This window comes from Solenopsis invicta, chromosome 1, assembly GCF_016802725.1.
Source record: "Solenopsis invicta isolate M01_SB chromosome 1, UNIL_Sinv_3.0, whole genome shotgun sequence".
Classification (NCBI taxonomy): domain Eukaryota; kingdom Metazoa; phylum Arthropoda; class Insecta; order Hymenoptera; family Formicidae; genus Solenopsis; species Solenopsis invicta.
This window is the reverse complement of record NC_052664.1, coordinates 7,887,454-7,907,222: the sequence shown is the minus strand read 5'-3', so window position 1 is coordinate 7,907,222 and position 19,769 is coordinate 7,887,454. Positions and strand designations below refer to the sequence as shown.

The 19,769-nt window shown below is 31.6% G+C and overlaps 2 protein-coding genes and 1 long non-coding RNA gene across 4 annotated transcripts; 1 reads left to right on the top strand and 2 right to left on the bottom strand.

The window, feature by feature from the left end:
• Positions 1-328: 328 nt before the first annotated feature.
• LOC105193772 (T-cell immunomodulatory protein) lies at positions 329-5,334 on the top strand. Of its 2 annotated transcripts, XM_011158351.3 has the most exons (4): positions 329-472; positions 2,117-2,163; positions 2,260-3,811; positions 4,960-5,334. In XM_011158351.3, the coding sequence occupies exons 3-4, from the start codon at positions 2,282-2,284 to the stop codon at positions 5,221-5,223; spliced, it is 1,794 nt and encodes a 597-aa protein (XP_011156653.2). In that variant the 5' UTR covers positions 329-472; positions 2,117-2,163; positions 2,260-2,281; the 3' UTR covers positions 5,224-5,334. The 2 variants fall into 2 exon arrangements, with proteins under 2 accessions (XP_011156653.2, XP_011156652.2); XM_011158350.3 differs by lacking the exon at positions 2,117-2,163 and having other exon boundaries at positions 341-472.
• Positions 5,272-15,239, bottom strand: LOC105193774 (cyclin-dependent-like kinase 5). The gene is made up of 7 exons (XM_026140185.2): positions 15,095-15,239; positions 14,799-14,887; positions 14,327-14,520; positions 11,098-11,185; positions 8,455-8,626; positions 8,001-8,212; positions 5,272-5,939 (listed from the first exon to the last, which is right to left on the bottom strand). Exons 1-7 carry the CDS (start codon positions 15,129-15,131, stop codon positions 5,832-5,834), a joined length of 900 nt encoding a protein of 299 aa, XP_025995970.1. The 5' UTR covers positions 15,132-15,239; the 3' UTR covers positions 5,272-5,831.
• Positions 15,240-16,117: 878 nt separating this feature from the next.
• Positions 16,118-16,881, bottom strand: LOC120357111. Its single transcript, XR_005574326.1, has 2 exons — positions 16,746-16,881; positions 16,118-16,527 (listed from the first exon to the last, which is right to left on the bottom strand). It is a non-coding gene; the product is annotated as an uncharacterized LOC120357111 (long non-coding RNA).
• Positions 16,882-19,769: the final 2,888 nt, after the last annotated feature.

Here is a 19,769-nt window from a genome sequence, read left to right as displayed (position 1 = left end):
GAAGGAAATAATTTATGAAATAAAATACGCATGTATAGATTAAAGTAAAATATTTTATTTTACGAAATCTTATAGAATACTAACATTTGTCGTTAAAGTAAGAAAAACTGCCAAAAACCTTAGCACTATTTATCAAATAAAAATATAAAATATTTAAAAATAAAAAAATTGTATGTTTTAATAACTGTTTAGAATTAAAATAAAATAACATCATTAAACCTGAAATTAATAAAAAATAAATTAATTATTACGTAAATACCTTAAATTATCCTAATCTTAGGACGAGCCCGCGAAGCTTAGAACCCATTTCTGCTACATGAATTACAATACTGTAATCACTGGTTGTCGTGCATGCGCGTCAAACCTGGATCCGTCAGCCGTCTACAACATTAGTTTGTGGCTGTCAGATATGTCGAAAACAATGAGCTAGTGCATTACACAGTAGTTAACAGCAACGTAGTACATTCCTCAGGTATATTTATTTATTGTTAAATTTGTCATGGTATCGTAATTTATAAACGAATATTGCGAGAGACTAAATTAATTTCGTTGCTTGCATCTGCGTTTTTCTACTATTATTTTTAATTTTAGGTTAAGTGCACAGATAGAAGAGTGATGTCACGTTTGATATTTTATTATTACTCATCCTGATTACAGAATTACAGGCCCAATATAATATTATACTAGAGTCATGTTGGTTATACACTCAAAATTATTACTATAAAATAAATAAAATATTTTGCTAATCTTAAAACCTGATTTCGAGGAGAGTACTCTCCAATAAATCATTTTCTGTAGTACTTATTTGTTATAATCAAGTTAATACTATTTCTGATATCTACTACCTTTAATTTAATAATGAAAATTTCTTTTTTTTGAAAATGATACTAAGGGGTCGATTCTGTAACTTTAACAATGTCATTATGGTATTATGGCACAAGTTTTTTACATCATGTAATAGCTGTGCAACAATATCATAACAACATTGTTAAGGTTACAGAATCGACCCCTAAGTTATTGTTGCAATGTAGAAAGCTATGATAGTCCCAATACGAAGTCATTAATCATTATATTCAAAAAATGTTTTGAGTAACTGCTTCACTCATAACTTGATATTAGGAATTTTGTTATACAACCAATTTACATATTTCTCTGTTTTTTTGCCATTATTTGAATTAAAATCATTTAATGAATCCATTACTTTTTTATAATTTTGACTTTTTTTTATGTTACTGCATTGCAATGGTCTTCAACTTTTCTTTAATTTTTAATTTGACGATTAACTTTAATGATGATTTCTGATTTACTACCTTTTCCATCATTACTAAACAATATAAATTTTATGTTGTTTGTGAGCTGAGAAAGATTAAAGTTAAAACGTCATCCTATAAATTTTATATTGTACTAAATATATATTTTATTAAATTAACATCCAATTTTTGCTCATTTAATTTGCTTTTTCTATTTTCTTTTATTTATTAATTTTCACATGAGCTGCTTAATATTTTTGTATTAGATCATTTATTGTTGAGTGCATATTGGATTGCATTATTGTTGCATAAAAAAATTCAATATTACATAAAAATAACTCAGATTAGAAAAGTTACTTTGCAAAAGTGATTAATAATGCTAGTTTAGTTTTTTTCTCTCAAAAAGTAATTAGTTACCAATTTTGTGTGTGAAAAAAATTTATAATTATTAAAGAAAAAGAATTAATGAGTTGTTATACTTTTGAACTATTTTTTTGTTAATTTTTTGTAATGTTGATGCATTACTACTTTAAACAATAATTTTACATTTCTAAATTATTTTATTTAACTAAATTAATAATTTTTAATAATATTTATATTTGGAATATATTATTAAAATTATGGAATATTTTTCAGCTAAAAAGTTCATCAAATTCAAACTTTGTAGTGAAATAATTGAAAACGAATAATCTAGAGTTTGTTTTAAAGAGTAAAGACTCAACATTAATTTTTATGTGATAGCTGTTCTAGAAGATTATTTGTTACATTATTCTGCAGACCATATGTTTAGTAATAGGTTTGAAAACAATTACTAAATTAATTATTAATTACCAAATGAATGTAACTAATAATAAGTAAAATTATAGTTATAGGTAAAAAGAGAGGAACAAAGTTCACGAAGTTATAAAGAAAAGTAACTATAACTTTATTACAAGTAACGAATTATTTCCAACCCTGGAATTAATGTTCGTTGTATTATTATATATTCTTATATACATAATTATTACAGATCATTCGTTGGGATGTGAATTATGCTGCGGATTCGAATATTTGTCCACCTTGTTGCACTCGTCTTGGCAGTGAGATGCAGCGACATAACTCCTGCCGTGTTCGGGAACGTGCTGGATGGCATGCCGGCGGCATTCGGCGACTTTAATTCCGATGAGTTAACGGATGTGTTCATGCTGCGCAAAGATGGCCGAACAGTGGAAATATTCCTGGCAGCTGAGCAGGAGCCCCTGCTACTGCCCAAGCCGGGTCTAAATTGCTCGTTTAAGGACCATGTAACTAGCGTGGTACCAGGTGATTTTGATGGTGACGTCTTTATGGACATTTTAGTAACGACGTTTAATCGCGAGCAAAAGCTCACTTATGCGCACATACTGTGGGGTGGGAATGGTCATCTAAACTGCAGCGACGAATGGAATCCTCTTATAGAAATGCGCGACCAACCATTGGCATTGGATTATAATCAAGATATGATAATTGACCTTTTTGGAGTGGATAAGCACGGCAAAAGAATGTTCTGGGTGTTTAATGAGAATAGGACTACTCCACATCCCATCGAGATGTGCGATAAGAGTTTGGAGCCGCTAGAGCCCGTGAGAAATCCTCACTCCGTGAGAAATCCTCACTCTAACGCTTTCCTGGATCTAAACAGTGACTTTCTGCCGGATCTTGTAGTAACTACGAGGAAGTCCTTCGAGATATGGTTGGGCACAGAACTGGGATTCGAGTTTTCTCATCAGATCGACCTTCCATATAATATATCAAGCGATACGAAATTCAAAGGGGAATTCGGACAGACTCTCTATCTGGATGTCGAATTGACCGGCAAAATGGCTCTCCTTTTGCCACTATGTTTCGATGAAGCTTGTACTAATTGTACGATAATGATGTACTTGAACGGCTGGCACAATCTGAGAGTGAACTTACGTGATCCCAATAACGTCTTGTGGGGTTTCGTCAAACCCAATGGTCATCGTTACACGGAGACTATTACTCTGCGCGGCGGTGATTTTAACATGGATGGCTATCCGGATTTGCTAGCGACTCTGCAGTCCACGAAACAGACACAATCGTTTTTATTGCAGAACGTGGCATGCAATAATTGCGCCGGTTTCAATCGCACTTTTGATGTCAAATGGCAAGCATTGAATCCATTCTACAATGAGACCGCGATGGCAGTGTTTTACGACTTTTATCAGGATGGTATTCTAGACGTAATCCTAGTTGAATTTGACAAGACGAACAACTATCGCACTGCCGCGTTTAAAAACAGTTTGGATTATGACGCGAATTTTGTCAAAGTGATGGTGCTTACTGGGCGCACCAACAGCATGTATCCCATTTCACCGGGTTCGCTTGGTAAGAAAAAGAGAACTTATGGCACCAATTTACCGGGACCATCAATCGCGTATAGAACCACTACGCAGGATGGTAGTCCTCGCAACGCGATCGCCGCGCAGTTACCCCAGAGCGCACATTTTTCGCTTAACTTGCCGTACACCACCTTCGGTTTGGGAAGAACGCCCAATTTTGTGGACGCTCTCACGATAGGGGTACGTGTAAAAACATAAATTTTTAATTATATTTTCAACGAACTTGATGTTTCACTAAATTTCATGAAATTTCAATGAATATGCAATGAATTTCTTATATTTTGTTGAAAAAACAATTTTCTGTGTTTAATGAAAAACAGATAATATTGAGATTTCAATGAAAATGTAACATTTTAATAAAAAACTAATAATGAAAAATTATTTAACGAAAAAAGAAATTTTATTGAATTATAATAAATTGTTATAAAATTGCAATAAAAAAATGCAAATATTCTGATTTACGAATTAACAATATTGAAATTTTAATAATTTTTTATGAAATTATAATGAAAAATTACAGGCACTTTATACCAACGATATCTTGTTAAAATTTTATCTATTATTACTATTTCATATTATTTTTCTATTATTTTTTCGTTTCATTATAAGTTTGTCGACTTTTTAAGAAAATTTTGTTGAAATTTTGGTGAAATCATTGGCTAAAATAAACATAAAATTCAATAAAACGTCATAAAAAATTCCTCGTTACATAAAAATTTCCTATCTTTTACTAGGATAAGTATATTTACTATAATTTATATCGATATGAATTAAGGATATAAGCGTTATCAAAAATTTCAGAGATTGTTCTATTGTTAGACTATCTGTAAAGTTTTAACATAATTCTTTTATTGGTTTAAAAGTTATTTTTTGTTTGTTTTGTCTATTCTCGACTTTTATGTAAAATCGCGTTTTGTAGTATTAATTTGCAAATTTGGTGAGGGAGCATTATGAATTAAATCAAATTTTTTACATACTTTAATACTAATAAAACTCTAATAAATATTCATACATTTGATAAAAATCATTTAGATTTATTGTTGTTAATTAGAAACAAAGAGAATAAACATAGAATTATGTTTAAATTTCGATAGCTTTTAGCTGGTATTGTATAACCAAAACATTAAGATAGATTTATTTATTAAAATAGATTTGAGATTAGAAACGCTTTATTTCAACTTTATAAGTAAGATTATAATTTAAGACATGCATATATAACATTTAATTATTAATCCCACATTTATTTCTCAAATAATCTAACTTAACTTTAATAAAATTTCAAACAAATAATGTTACAGAATACTTTTAAAATATGTATTTTTTTTCAGGTTGGCGGCAAGTCACGAGAATGGCCACAGATTATTCCCAATTCTCAGATGGTTGTGATACCAAATCCAATTGCTGAACCATCGAGATGGAAGGCACAACTATTCGTCACGCCCAGTAAATTAATCTTACTGAGTGCGGCCGCCTTATCCGGCACCTGCGCTTTAATCACATCTCTAATTCTCGGTTTGTATTGGAAGGAAAGAAGAGAAGATAAAATCGAGAGACTTCAGGAAGCGCACAGATTTCACTTCGATGCGATGTAGAAAACTGAATAAGGGAAAGGGAGATATAAGATTAATAATTAAAACTTATTTAAGATATTAAGTTTATTGACATAATAATTTAATAATAAATAAATCGCGCTTAATATCCTATTTAAATTTGCGTAAAATCCTCATACTCATCAGTCGCAACTTCGACAGCGTATGAAATACTGCATCTTTTCTTTCTGACCATAGAATTCTTACTTTCGCTAGGAAGTTGTACCGTCAGGGAATGAAAATAACGATTTATTGATTCTTCCTTGCCATTATTACAAAAACGACAAGACTGTCAGTGTCTTCTTGTCGTGGAAAGGGGAGGAGCGATCATCTCATCCGAGCTTTATATATATATATATATATATATATAAACAAACGATCATTGGGCGAGTTCAAGCCAGCAAAATGGCCAGGTCTACTTGCCGAGCAATTGAATATGATTAATCAACAGAAGAATCAATTATGTTCAATCGCTCGATGAGCAGGACTACCCGCTTTGTCAACTTAAACTCGCTCATTATTAGAGCGTTTTTCTTTTCACTTTTTGGTCGCTGCGCATTGTATGCGCCGTAATATGCTTTTGATCGATTAAAGCTAAGAGGAATGACTCGCTATTGGCATCGGTCGTTTTTTATGGCAGGGTTCAAGTCGTTGAAGTATGGATGTGCCATCGCTTCCTCCGCTGTCAGCCGTAGATTCGGATTACACACTAATAATCTCTGTCAATCAGAAATCAGAACATCATATATTCGGAAACGATTCAAGATTTGAAATAAAAGAGCTTGTTAATATTTATAGCGATAGAAAGTTGCTTTTTATAATGTAACTTTTCGACATTCTATTTTCGAAAAGAATGAGATTTAGAGAAATAATTGTCTATCTTTCAGATTTTTAGTTATATAAGTTTTTCAATTTTTAAAATAAAAATTTAAATCGCAATATTAATCTTTTGTTTGCACACCTTTCGCGACTTTACATAGCACACGAATTTATACCGCGCAACTTCATGTAACAGTTCATAACTTACATTGAAGCTAATTTTAAATGTTCTTTTTATCAACTTGAAATAAAAAATTAGAAATAACTTCAGTGGTGTAATGTTGAGAAATATCATTATATTAGTTAAAAATCCATTAAACTGAAATCCTGCGTTTAAAAATGTAACAACTATAAAAAAAATAGTGCGAATTCGTATCTGTGTACAAACAAAGGGTTAAGATTTTCTTATGTGTATGTGTGTATGTGTATGTGCGCACGCACGCAATTGAAATTACTTTTTATTCATTACTTATTTTTCCATTACATTTATTTTGATACCGTTCTAAATCATTTGTATTCTAGTCTAGTATCATTACATTCTTTTATTTTGCATTCTTTATTAAAATCATTAAATTATTACATTAGATTTGTTACGAGGATCCTAAAGTTACCGACTGAATGTTATTAATCTTTTTTGACATTTTTTGAATTGCTTTTACAGACTTAAAAATCCTCCAGAATTAGCGACATTTATATAGCAAAGCACATAAAGAAGATTAGTTTCTGGGTGCCATGATAAATGGCGCTAAAATCGAAGAATAAGGACACGTGATATATTCATCTCGCTCAAAAAAAGAATCTGCAATATCGACGTCGAGTGAGTTCGGATACCACTTCAGCATCCCCTTTTTCAAGCAACAATCTAGCGGCACGTGGTTGGAGGATAAAGGGACTAATGCTAAAGCCAGGCGAGCAGGCTAGCTCTTTGTTCAATGCACTCGTGAATGTATCATCTGTCTTTGTTCTTCGATATCTAACACTAGATCGCTAACCTGTGGCATTAGCATATGACAGTACTGAGGCAGGAAGGATATCCGGTTTCAGCCATGTTACCTACAACAAAATGGCAGCTCTAATGCCGCTCTAATGCCGCTCTTGCTTGTTATTATGGCACGATATCGAAAAAACACACTCGATAATCGCAATTAATATGCTCAACGGTGCTCAGCGGTTAACCGGTTTAGTTGTCAAACCTGTCAAACACATACGCACTAACCTAATCTACGCGTAGACGCCATTTTCTTGTTGGGTAAGATGGCCGAATCCGGATATCCTGCCGGACACAGCTATTCAGCCGAAGGTAGCGATCTAGTTGTTAGGATAAAGGGACTAATGCTAAAGCCAGGCGAGCAGGCTAGCTCTTTGTTCAATGCACTCGTGAATGTATCATCTGTCTTTGTTCTTCGATTTCAGCGCCATCTGATGCAAAATCTGTCATCTACTGTGTCACATAATTGCTGCTCTGTTTACCATAGTTCATCTTCGTTGCATGCACGAATTTTCAGACACACTTATCTTTTATATTAGACTTCTAAGCTAAATTTTGGAAATTCTATGTTGTTTTTACACGTAATCTGCATCTCACATCATACTTATTTTGTAAAAATAGACTATCAAATATTTAGACACTCATTAACAACTCTATATATCATGCGTTGAACTAAGAGTAGATAAAAAAATATATAAATTTAATGTTGTTGGCATAAAGTCGATCAATATGAGGTATATAATGTCTATACTTTAATTGAGGAGAAAGGTTTTTAAATCTGTAAATACAATTAGAAAAACGGCGTGTACGGAAATTAATCGCTTTTAGTTGGTAACAAAAAACATCTTTAGTATCCCCTTAATATCAAATTTGATTATGCATATTGTTGATAATATATTCTCTGAACTGCTAAATAACTATATTATGTTTTGCAATGTTACTATTTCAATGATTAAAATAAATGACGATTTACCTGGAGTAAGTCTTTGCCTCTTGAAGTGAGTTTGGGTGTAACCTGTGCTAATCCTTGAGTAGGATGGTATTGCGGGAATGGTTTGTAGTCCGGAAGTGCCGTTAAACCTGGCCACGTCTCTTCAGTTGGTGTGCCCAGCATTTTGAATATTCTTTTCAATTGATCGTCTACATCCGATCCAGGAAAGAGTGGTCTGCCAGCATTCGCTAATTCTGTGATATATCAAGAAATATCAATATTTTATTCAGAACTTTTTAATAATATGGTATGCTATAAAAGAATTAGACGTGTTTAAAAAAAAACTAACTTATCATATTAAATTGCCAATATGAAGAAAACTTTATTACGGTTTTTAAATATTTGTATACTATACTCATATATTATAAAAAGTTTTGCCAATAATTGACTTTAATCTTTAACAAAAAAAAAAAAAAAAAAGGGGGGGAACAATTACCAGCGAATATGCATCCCGCACTCCACATGTCAATGGACGTTGTATATAATTTTGCTCCGAAAAGAACATCCGGGGGACGGTACCATAATGTTACAACTTCCGCCGAGTAACATTTTACAGGGATACCAAATGCTCTTGCCAAACCAAAATCAGCGAGCTTCAGCTCCCCATTCTAAAAATAAACTTCTATTTAATTCAAAATGTAATATGAGCTTTACATAATTAATAATACTGATTAATAATATTGTATGAATCGAGCATGTATCAATATATAATCTTTAGGAAGTAATGAGTCAGTTGTAACACCGTTACCGTTACAGTTATTTTTTTGGTAACGAATTGGTAACTTTTTATTTTTTGCAACTGTAACGGTAACGTAGTTACATTTTTCTAGTAACGGTAACGAATTTAATAGTTACTTTTATCGTTACTTTTTAATTTATAATATAATTTTCAAATCTAAACAAGAAGGCTTTCTTCGGTTGTAGCTGGATCTTAGTGCTTATATGTATTTGTGTGATTTTATGCACTTTCTATCACCTCAGCCAGGGTATTTTTCGCAATAAATTCTTTACAGTTTTTTCAGGGATGGAGAGAGTTAATAGAGATGCAAGTGAGCATCAAGTATTATTAAATTAATTTTAATTTAATAAAGAGTGGTATTACTAACTCTTATTCGATTATAGCTGTGTTATATGACCGAAAGTAACGGCCCGCAATTTGGTTGAGTCTGAGAAAGTATATAAAATCACACGAATACATATAAGCACTAAGATCCAGCTACGACCGAAGAACCTTTTTGTTTAGATTTGTATTTACGTTATCAAATATCTTACTACTTTCATAATTTTTAAATCTTTATTTTTCAATCAATATTCATAGTTCATTGTTATATTACATTTAAAATCGTTTTAAAGAATAGTTGTAAAATAAACCAATCACAAAATTGTATTAACATAAAAGCAAACTTTATAGATGTCAACTTTTGTTAAAAGTAAATAGTAAATTAATACCGATAAAAATATAATACTAGAGTAAAACATTTTCATGGTTTAACTTTTACATTATATTACAAAGTAAATCCTTCAGATAAAAGTTAAACCTTTGTGACATAATTTTGGGGCGTAATTATTTAACTTCCTATTAAAAATATCGATAAAAAGTGTATGTAGTTTATATTTAATAAATTCTATATAAATCTTATACAAAAAATCTTATATAATTTTTGTAGTTTTATTTATTTTAAGAACTGTAGATTTAGCATTATATGAAAATTTTTAAACATAATCTAATTTTATTTTAAAATTAAAATAATGAAAAAGTAACGAATCGTTACTTTCTATGTAACGGTAACGGTAACGAGTTACTTTTGAGTCAGTAATAAGTAACGGTAACTAGTTACTTTTTTGATTAAGTAACGATAACAAGTTACTTTTAAAAAGTAACTTTCCATTCCTTGATAATCTTATAATCGATATTCTTGGTGATAATTTAACTCAATTCTATAACTGCTTGAATATACACTTCTAGTACTGAAAATCTATAGTTTATGTTACGTATACTATAGATTTTCAGCATTGACAGTGAATTTTAGAATGCAATTTATGTATATTACACATAATTAAACATAATTATGTACATTATACTGTTATAAGGACTTTACATAGACAATACTATCAGTATCAAAACTGACAACATTATTGATCGCATATTTTATATTAATAGATTGATGTAGAATATTGATGGTAATCGGATTTCTTGATTTTTGAGCGAATATCATTGTATGATAAGAATGTTAATGCTCGAAAATCAAGAAATACGAGTCATCGTCAATATTCTACATCAATTTATAAATATTATTATAGAAAGGCATATATATTTAGCAGATTTAATTTTTGCTAATTTTTTGTTTTTGTTTTACAAATTGTTTTCAAAAACGCGTGATCACTATATATCTTAAAAACAGCTTGATTGATCATTTACAATTTTACATACTCTTTTTAATATTAAAATCTACTTGAAAAAAATTTTTTTTAAGATGCTTAATTTTTCCACAACCAAAAAATGAACAGTTTATAGCAAAAAATCGCTATAATAATTTTAATTATTTGCAACTTTGTTCAAATACAATATTTCGGAAAACTGCTTCGTCAAACATTATATCTATATTTCAACTTTATAAAGCTCATGTCATTTTACTTTTTTATGAATCCTGTGAGAGTAGCTATAGTTACTCTAAATATCTTTTGTAAAAAAAATGATTAAAAAAATTTAAGTAACAATGCTATTTTATACTATTTTTTTAATATAATTTAAATATCAAATAGAGAAAAAATATATACCTTTATAATGGAATAAACACAATATTTCTATTTGTTTCTCCACAAAATCTATTTCTTTCTATTTCTTCATAAAAAATTCGCGAAGTTTTGATTTGAGTCGTTTGGGTTTATGTGTACATATTTTCTTAATCACATATGATCAATAAAATATCAGTATTTGTTAATACTAACAGCATTGATCATGTAAAGTCCATATACAAAATATTAAAAAGAGATTTTCTGTAAAGAAACATTTATCTAAATATGTAAAAAATATCTTTGTACATATTAAATGTAAACATCCTGATAATTGTATCTTTACCTTGTTGATGAGTAAGTTCTGCGGTTTAAGGTCTCTGTGCAAAACATTACGGCTATGGCAAAATGCTAGTCCTCTTAACAATTGATATCTGAAAAAAAAGTGAATTTTGTTTGTAATAATGGTGGGATAAATCCGCAAAGTTGGAAATATTTTACAAAACTAGCATGTTACTTAGAAAGTAACAATTCATTACTTTCTTCGTTACTTTTATGTAACACTAAAATAAGGTACTTTAGTAAGAAATTTTTAAATAACGTTTAATAATTGAATTAAAAATTGTAATAATTAATATTAAAATTAAGCTCTAAGTTGGTCACTAATAATTCTAATTTTTTGTATAGTTATTTTTTAATATAGAGGATATTAATACTGATATACCATTTTGTTTCCGAGTAATACTTATTTCTAACAAAAGCTAAAAGTGAAAAAAAAAAAAAAAAAAAAAAAGAGAGAGAGAGAATACAAGGAAACGTCTTTTAACAGACTGTAACGTCGGTTTTCATAATACTATTGCGTATTTTGTAATAATTGCTTTCGCAACATAATTTAGAAAGAGCATCTAAGAAATTGAGATTCAATTCAAAACGGGCACAATAGGCAATAACAGCAAAATTTAAACGGTGCATAAAAAAGGATTTAATTATAAAATAAATTGATAAACTAAAACACTAAGTAATAAAATATATTTGTATGTATTACATAAAATTTCATACATGAAAGGCTAGAATTGAACCCTCCCACTTTATACTTTTTTTGGTGTTATATATATATATATATATATATATATATATATATATATATATATATATATACACATACATACATGTACATACATACATACATACATATACACACAGGGTCATCGAAAAGTATCAAAGCCCTTGATTATTTTAAAAACTAAGCATTTTAGAAAAATGTGTTTCGGATAAAAGTTGTAGGGTTTTAAAGATCTATTTATTGATCTTATCAGTTTGATCTTGGATGGCGTCGTCAAGGTCATATCGAAATCACATTAACTTTTTCAAATGGAACACCCTATTTTTGATTCCAGAATCTAATAGCTAGTGTCAAGAGCTTTCCAAAGCCCTACAAGAAAGTTTATTTTCGTTGAGTACTTTCCGAATTGTGGGGCTTGAAAGTTACAATGTACTGTAACTTTCAAGCGTCATAACTCGGAAGGTACTTAACAAAAATAAACTTATTTATAGTGTTTTAAAAAGTTTTCGAAATTGACTACAAGAAAATGCAATAAAAAATATAGAATATTAGGGTAGTACCGATACCCTTTAATTAGGAAACTACTGATACTTTAACATTATATCTTTTATAAACGTCATTTTTCCTATCTTAAGAGATTATATCTACAAATTTAAAAGAAATCGATTTTTCCAAAAACACAAATGCTTTGCGCAGTAGCTATTACCGGGAATATACCGTTTATTTATACCTGCGTGTAAGTCATCTGTGTATATTACTAAAGAGGTATATTTTAGAGACAACTATTTCTGTAAAAGATAAGCGACATGAGCCCGGAATTGATGACTCTGTAAGTTGAAAAATAAATGTTTTAATGTAAAATGTAAATTACAATTTGAAACTTTAAACGCGTTTTTTTCAAAACAGTATGTTTTAAAAATAGATGACTTAAGATTTTTTTTTCAGAAACTACTACACCAATCAATCTGAAACTTTGCGTTTCAGATATTTAAATCTAATCTTTCATCAAAAGATTTTTTTCAATGCAAAATTTTTTATGGATAAAAAATGCCAGTTTTTTTGCGAGCATCGAAACGTGAACTTTAAACAACCGTTATTTTATCCACATTTTATTTCTCAAAAAATCGAACAATTAAAAACTAGAATAACTCATATATTAATTAAATCTTTTTGAATTTCTTATTTCGGATAACCTGGTTTCGAAAATAGTAGTCACTGTGAAATGCTTTTGTAAAAAACGCTACTTGGACATCTCGATAAATATGTAATACTTTATTATTAATCAATATTTTTGTAAAAGATTATGAAATTTTCATTAAACATTGATCTTTTGAATAAAAATACTTATAAAAAAAATACATTTTTCAAAAAAAATTCACAAAAATTCGTGTTTTTTTCCGGTCTCCTAGACATAATCTCTTAAAGAACAAAGTTTATAAAATTAAAAGGCTAGAATTGAACCTTCCTATTGTATACGTTTATTTCGCACCTTGTTAGTCTATACATAGATTTATTATGCAGTTTTCAATCTATTTTTCCTATCCTAACATGTTAAAGAAAATATAAAAAAATTCATAAAACATCTATCAACATTGTAGTTAAAGATTTTATAATTATCATCTATTTTCATAGAAGTGTACCAAGTTATACCGCAGTAATTTTATCCAAATCACATGAGGAAAGTAAAGGAGAAAAATATAATCAAAATTTTAAGAAATGACAAACATGTAAAATGATTTAAGATTATCAGTAATATACTTATTATTATTTCAACTATGCAATTTTTAAGAAAAAAATTGTGCAAATTTTATTATTGCTTTTCAAAAATTCACTTTTAACAGATTTTATATAGACAGAATCTAAGCAGATTATGTTTTTTATTGGTTAATACAATACAATGTTTAATTCTCCAAAAATAAAGTGTGCTGCTTTAAGAGGCCTGTGCCAATATTTGGCAATTCTCCTTTACTCATCTTCATAGAAATTTAGATTGTAATTCACAATTACAAATTTTGTCGAAACATTTTATTAAATACTACTCTTAAACATATTTTAATATCATAGATTAATGCATTCTAATATTCTCTGCTAATACTGAAAATCTATGTAGTTTACGTTACACACACATAGTATAATTTTGACTAATGATTATCATTGAATGCAGCCTAAAATATACAATACAAAATATATTATGTATTATAAAATATAAAAATATTTTAAATATAAAATTAATAAACCTTATACAATTGAATTTATTGCATACAATCTTTGATTTGCCACATATACTACTAAGTTTACGCACTGATAAAATGTGTGCAAATGAATGAGTATAAAAATAATAGGGAATTAATGTAATAATAAAAGTAATAGTTGAATTTGTTACTTTAAAAATGTGTAATGACTTTACTGTTATTATTACAAATATAAGAAATGACTGTTACCACAAAAAATTAATGGTAATACATTGTTTACCAATCTTGTGAATGATTTCTCAAAAGTAAACTCATCTTACAAGAATGATTTCACAACGTCCAGGTCAATCTCTCCATTCAGACTGTCGAAGTATTTCTTGAGATCCTGATCACAGTGCTCAAACACCAAGGTAAGCTTCTTATCGCTGTGCAGCACGTCATAGAGACGAACTATATTTTTATGCTTGAGTTCTTTCAGAAGACAGATCTCCCGTAGAGCTGACGATGGTACACCCTTAGACAACGTAAAAAGCACGAGCCATAAGACACTAATATCAAGGAGATCGCGCCGGCCTTCGTCGTAAGGATTATTTTTGACACGACACAAGGCGAGCATCGCGATATAAATAAAGCGTGCAAACGATCGATTAATTAGATTAATCGGAACGCCGGTATCGCAGCAAAACAGCAGGTTAGGTGGGGATTATGACAAGAGAGTTCGCGTGAGAGGGAGAATGAAGAGAAAGAGAGGGGGAGAAAGAGAGAATAACAGATCGGACAGGCACTACCTACTTCATCATCATCATCCAGTCGCACCCGCTTCAGGGCAACAATTTCGTGTGTCTCGCGATTCTTGGCTTTGAATACGGTGCCATAAGTGCCTGGAAATAAAAAAATCGAGTCGGAAAGGTTTCGTTAGCGTATGGCATGGTCTTATGTTGACAGAAAAAGTAAAGGGGGTGACCACTAAGGCAAAGCAGGGCAAAGGGGGCGCAACGTATATACACCAGGGGTCCAGGGGGATAGCGAACTGTGGCGCGTCATCAAATGACGTTTATTGCCCGTAACTCTAATCGCAAACAGCTCACCTTCTCCTATTTTTTCGAGCTTCTCATACTTTTGCATATTTTTACTGATACTACGGGCGGAACACACACGTACGCACTATCGCGCACAGTGTCACTACTGCACACTACTGCGCGCTCGTGGCACGACGGTACTCAAATATGCTCTGACGATACAGAGAGGAACCTGAGAGGGGACAGGCTTCGAGTTTAGATGGAACCTTATTTTGAAGCGCCTCTATGTTTCGTGAAAAATGGACTTTGAACTACGTAGCCAATGTCCATTTTCCACGTCGGTAATGTCCACGTGAAGGTGGTTCTCAGCGGTGCTATGTCCATTTTTACGGTTCTCTTCTGTGCTATGTGCAGGAGTGAGAGATGCATCAGTTGGATAAAGACGGATAATGGATCTCTGTCTGTCTTCTGTTTAGACCAGTGCTCGGAATTAGTGGCACATTTCGAGCCGATATCCGAGGCGACGCCTACTGTCTCCCCTCGAGCCCCTCACTCCGCTCGCGGGCCAGCAGCCGAGCTGCCGGCCGCGCGTCAAATGTTGTGGCTCAGGAGCGTAGAGCGTCCCTTGTAAAAGAAATAGCCTAGGGCCTAGACTATTTCTTTTACAAGGGACGCTCTACGCTCCTGAGCCACAACATTTGACGCGCGGCCGGTAGCTCGGCTGTAGGCCCGCGAGCGGAGTGAGGGGCTCGAGGGGAGACAGTAGGCGTCGCCTCGAAGATGCTCGGATAAAGACGGATAATGGATCTCTGTCTGTCTTCTGTTTAGACCATCGGTTAGAGAGAGAAAGTATCGCGGTAGCAAACACGGAGCGAGCGGCGATGTTATCTCTACGGATACCCTCCTCTCCACTCCCCTCTCGCCTATCTCGTTTTCCGCGCTACGTTTTGGCCGTAAAATTCAGAAAGTCCTCTTCGGACGATTTCTGGGCAGGGACGTAGAAAGGCCAGAAAGCGCCTACTCTTTAAAAATGTTTTATATTTTGTTATATTTGTTGTAATGACGTACGCGCATATGTATGATTTAAAAATGACAATATGCGCGTGTTTAATATTGTACAAAAAAATAATAATGTAATAAAAGAATTTATGGATACCTGAGAATCATATTTTTATTTTCTTTCAAGTGCGATTTTACGTGAAGATAATCGATCTAATTTCAATACAACGTTACGAGGGCGACAATTTAATTAAATATATACCTTTTTAAAAATAATTATTTATTTTTATTAAAATATTTTGTAATTATTATAATAATTTTAATTATAATAAATAATTGTGTACTTGTATGCCCCTCCCCCCTCCTCTTATTATCGTCCCGCGACCACCTCTACCTCTTCCTCGTTCTCGTCCTCTTCCTCTTCCTCGTCCTCTCCCTCTTCCTCTGCCTCTCCTTCTTCCTCGAGCGAATGCCGCACTAATTATTTTCTCTAGATCTAAAGTCTGAAACAAAAAATTTAAAGAATGTGTAAAAGCATTTATTGAATACCGAAGAAAGATAAAACGATGCTTATATGTCAACTTTGTCATTAAAAAAAACCACATTTGCCTGTGTAGGTGAACCGTGGCAAACCAAGATCATGTTTCGACAATACGCTCGTTTTTTAATAGCGAAACTATAGCCGCATCTAGAAACTCGTTTATATTTAATTAATACTTACACTTAATGTTACGAATCCTGTCGTCGCCGTTTCGGCTGACGCCGTTGGGGTCGTCGTTGCCGCCGCCGCTGTCGACGTCGTCGTCGACGTCGTCGTCGTTGCCGCCGCCGCTGTCGATGTCGTCGTCGTCGCCGCCGCCGCTGTCGACGTCGCCGCCGCCGCTGTCGAGAAAGAATATGCAAAAAGTTAAAAAGAGCGCATCTCTTAGTTTGTAAAATATATAATCTATATTTGATATTTTCAACGTAGAACGCATGTTTATAAAAATCGAAATTCTTTAAAACTATAAAATTACAATTATTGTTGGTGTTTTTGTTATTAAGCATGTCACAAAGATCGCAATCACAATTGAAATAATTGCATAAATCTGAGACTAGCAGATGTTATCACAGAGAAGTTTACGTAGTAAACTTCTTTGAAATAACTAATATAATATCAGTTTTTTTTTTCTGAAATATTTTGTATATTTTAATACACATACGTGTATTAAAATATTTTTGTATCTTATTATAAAATACTGTGATTTTTAAAAATCACGGTACGTAATATATGTATATACATATATACATATATATTATATGTATATATAAACATATATATATATATATATATATATATATATATATATATATATATATGCATGTATGCATAATTTATTGCCAACATATTTAATGTATTTCCTTTCATTCTTTTTTGCTTTGTGTCTTGCATTACATCATTAGTAACTAGTAAATGTATGATTTCACAATGTCGTAGCATGACCACATTAATCTTTTATTTGTCTTGTGATAACATCTGCTAATCTAAGATTTATGCAATTATTTCAATTGTGATTGCGATCTTCTACGATATTAAAAAATGCATATTAATTTTACACATTACTTGAAAATAATACTTGCTGCACAGTAATATGATTTGTAAATATATTTCACTCTGTTGAACTATTATATAAATACAATATCATAATATACATGCAGCAATTATTTTTTCTACAATGATGAAACTATGAAGAAACAAAGAATAAAAATAAATGGAAGGAAATACTTTGAGATATATAAAAATTATTTGTTTTTTATTTTCATGCGTTTTACGTCATTTTATTTGTTCAATAATTTCTGCATCTTTTTACGAGATTCCTTGTCCGTTTTTTCAGCACGATTATTGTATCGTGTACGTGAATATAGTTTTACACGGATTAAAAGTTGCAGTGCTTCCAATCGATGTTTATAACATGAATTATCTTCATGAAACCATTCTGAATACGTATTATTCGTTACGTTTATGCATTCCTTTTTAATATTTTGTAAAACTGCTGTAGATGCCCAATAGCGTTCCCAGTTACAATCAATTGCATGTAATTGAATTTCGATCACTTTGGCAAAAAGAGTTGTCGGTCGTATCAACTTTGTAACTGAAGGAGCATCTTCATCAGAATTTGAAAACTCTCGCAGCTCTATATATTTTTCGTTTGCTGTGGCGTCATCCATTGGCGTTTTCGTCATAATGTTACGACAATTATCGCATTTAGTTTGTGCAATGCTTTTCCGTGCTACGTATCCAGCAAAATATGCAATAGCATTGTTATCGTAACTACTCAATGAACTTTTATTTCCAGTAACATTGGTATTATCATACTCTTCGACAATATTTACATCGTCATTAAATAATTCGTCCTCGGGATCAATTTCGTGTTGTACAGAAATATTATTTGCAGTCATAGAAGTCTCAATTGATTTAATTAAATTTGTGGGTGAATTAATAAGGCACTCAGCTTCTGGACACTGCACATTTCCTTTGTCACTTGTATGGATATATCCTATGCATATAATGTGTCTTACATTACATCGATTATTCTTGCAGTTGGATTATTATTAAATCCACCACGTTGTCTGAATTTTGAAAATAAGTGTTCAACAGAATCTTGGTTACACAATCCTGTCGCAAGTTCAAACGTTTTATTTTCTATTTTTATATCATTATATGTTCCCAAGAGAGCTTGTATGGTCACAATAAAGCCTTTTAAGCATGGAATTTTCAAAATTTTATCAGGTGACGTCGACCATCCTGAACACCATGTGATAAATTCTCTTAACAAATTTTCAATATCCGGATTTTTATCAGAAAGTAATCGTTTTCCTCCAAATTTCATATTATAACTGTATGAATTGCAAGCATCAATTACATTGTTCATGCATTCTGTGAAATTTGCCGTTGCTTCCCATGTATCGCTTTGCAATTCTTTTCCATAGCCCGCTGTTCTCATTGAGGCTGTAAATCTATTACTCAATACTTGGAATGGTTTTTTGACGTTCATTAATTGAAAATTATTGGGGTAAAGATGCGCTTCTGTAATATGTGACAATAAATTTGATCCTCCTTGTGCAGCATTATCAATGCGCCATGTCTCTTCATAATCGTTAAAAGATGCTACAACTTCTGTACCCCAATATAAAAATTGGTGTGTTCTTAGTAAACTCATTAATCGTTTTACTAAATGTGGAAAATCAAATGACGCGTAATATTTTTTTCCTTTATGAATAAAAAATGGATTATCTGTGCTTACACCAAGTTGATTATAAGCACTTTGATTAGATGATCCTTGACCACATGTCAAAATTCGTACATACATCAGCATCTGTATTGCTTAGTCTGTCTAAACATTCTTTCAATAAATATATTATTTCTTCCGCTTTCATGCATTTTCCAGGAAGAAAATATGCCAATGGTTGACGCCACGGGTTACGCGCGTTAATACTATCTAAGCAAAAGACAAAAACACATTTAGCATTTTCGTTTCTTCTTCCTAAAGGCCCAAGATCTACAAGTCCTTCTACTTGATCTAAATGAGGTGAATATTCTTGATATGATTTTATTGACATCTCGTCCCATTTCAAGGCACATACTCTTTCTTCCGCAGGCAAGTCTGCGAGTTTCTCTTGTAGTTTAAAAAAAACAAAATCGCAAAATCCTGGCACAATATTGTATTCTTCGTGCCATCTTCTAATAGTTCATTCACAAGGGAAC

Bases quoted from the DNA above. Each gene is read 5' to 3' on its own strand.
- LOC105193774 (XM_026140185.2), bottom strand. From the start codon at position 15,131: ATGCAAAAGTATGAGAAGCTCGAAAAAATAGGAGAAG. The intron at 11,186-14,326 runs GTAAGATGAGTT...CTTTTTTTTCAG, and splicing joins GACGTTGTGAAATCATTCTT to ATATCAATTGTTAAGAGGAC. The intron at 8,213-8,454 runs GTAATTGTTCCC...GATATATCACAG, and splicing joins TGCGGGATGCATATTCGCTG to AATTAGCGAATGCTGGCAGA.
- LOC105193772 (XM_011158351.3), top strand. From the start codon at position 2,282: ATGCTGCGGATTCGAATATTTGTCCACCTTGTTGCACTCGTCTTGGCA. The intron at 3,812-4,959 runs GTACGTGTAAAA...ATTTTTTTTCAG, and splicing joins TGGACGCTCTCACGATAGGG to GTTGGCGGCAAGTCACGAGA.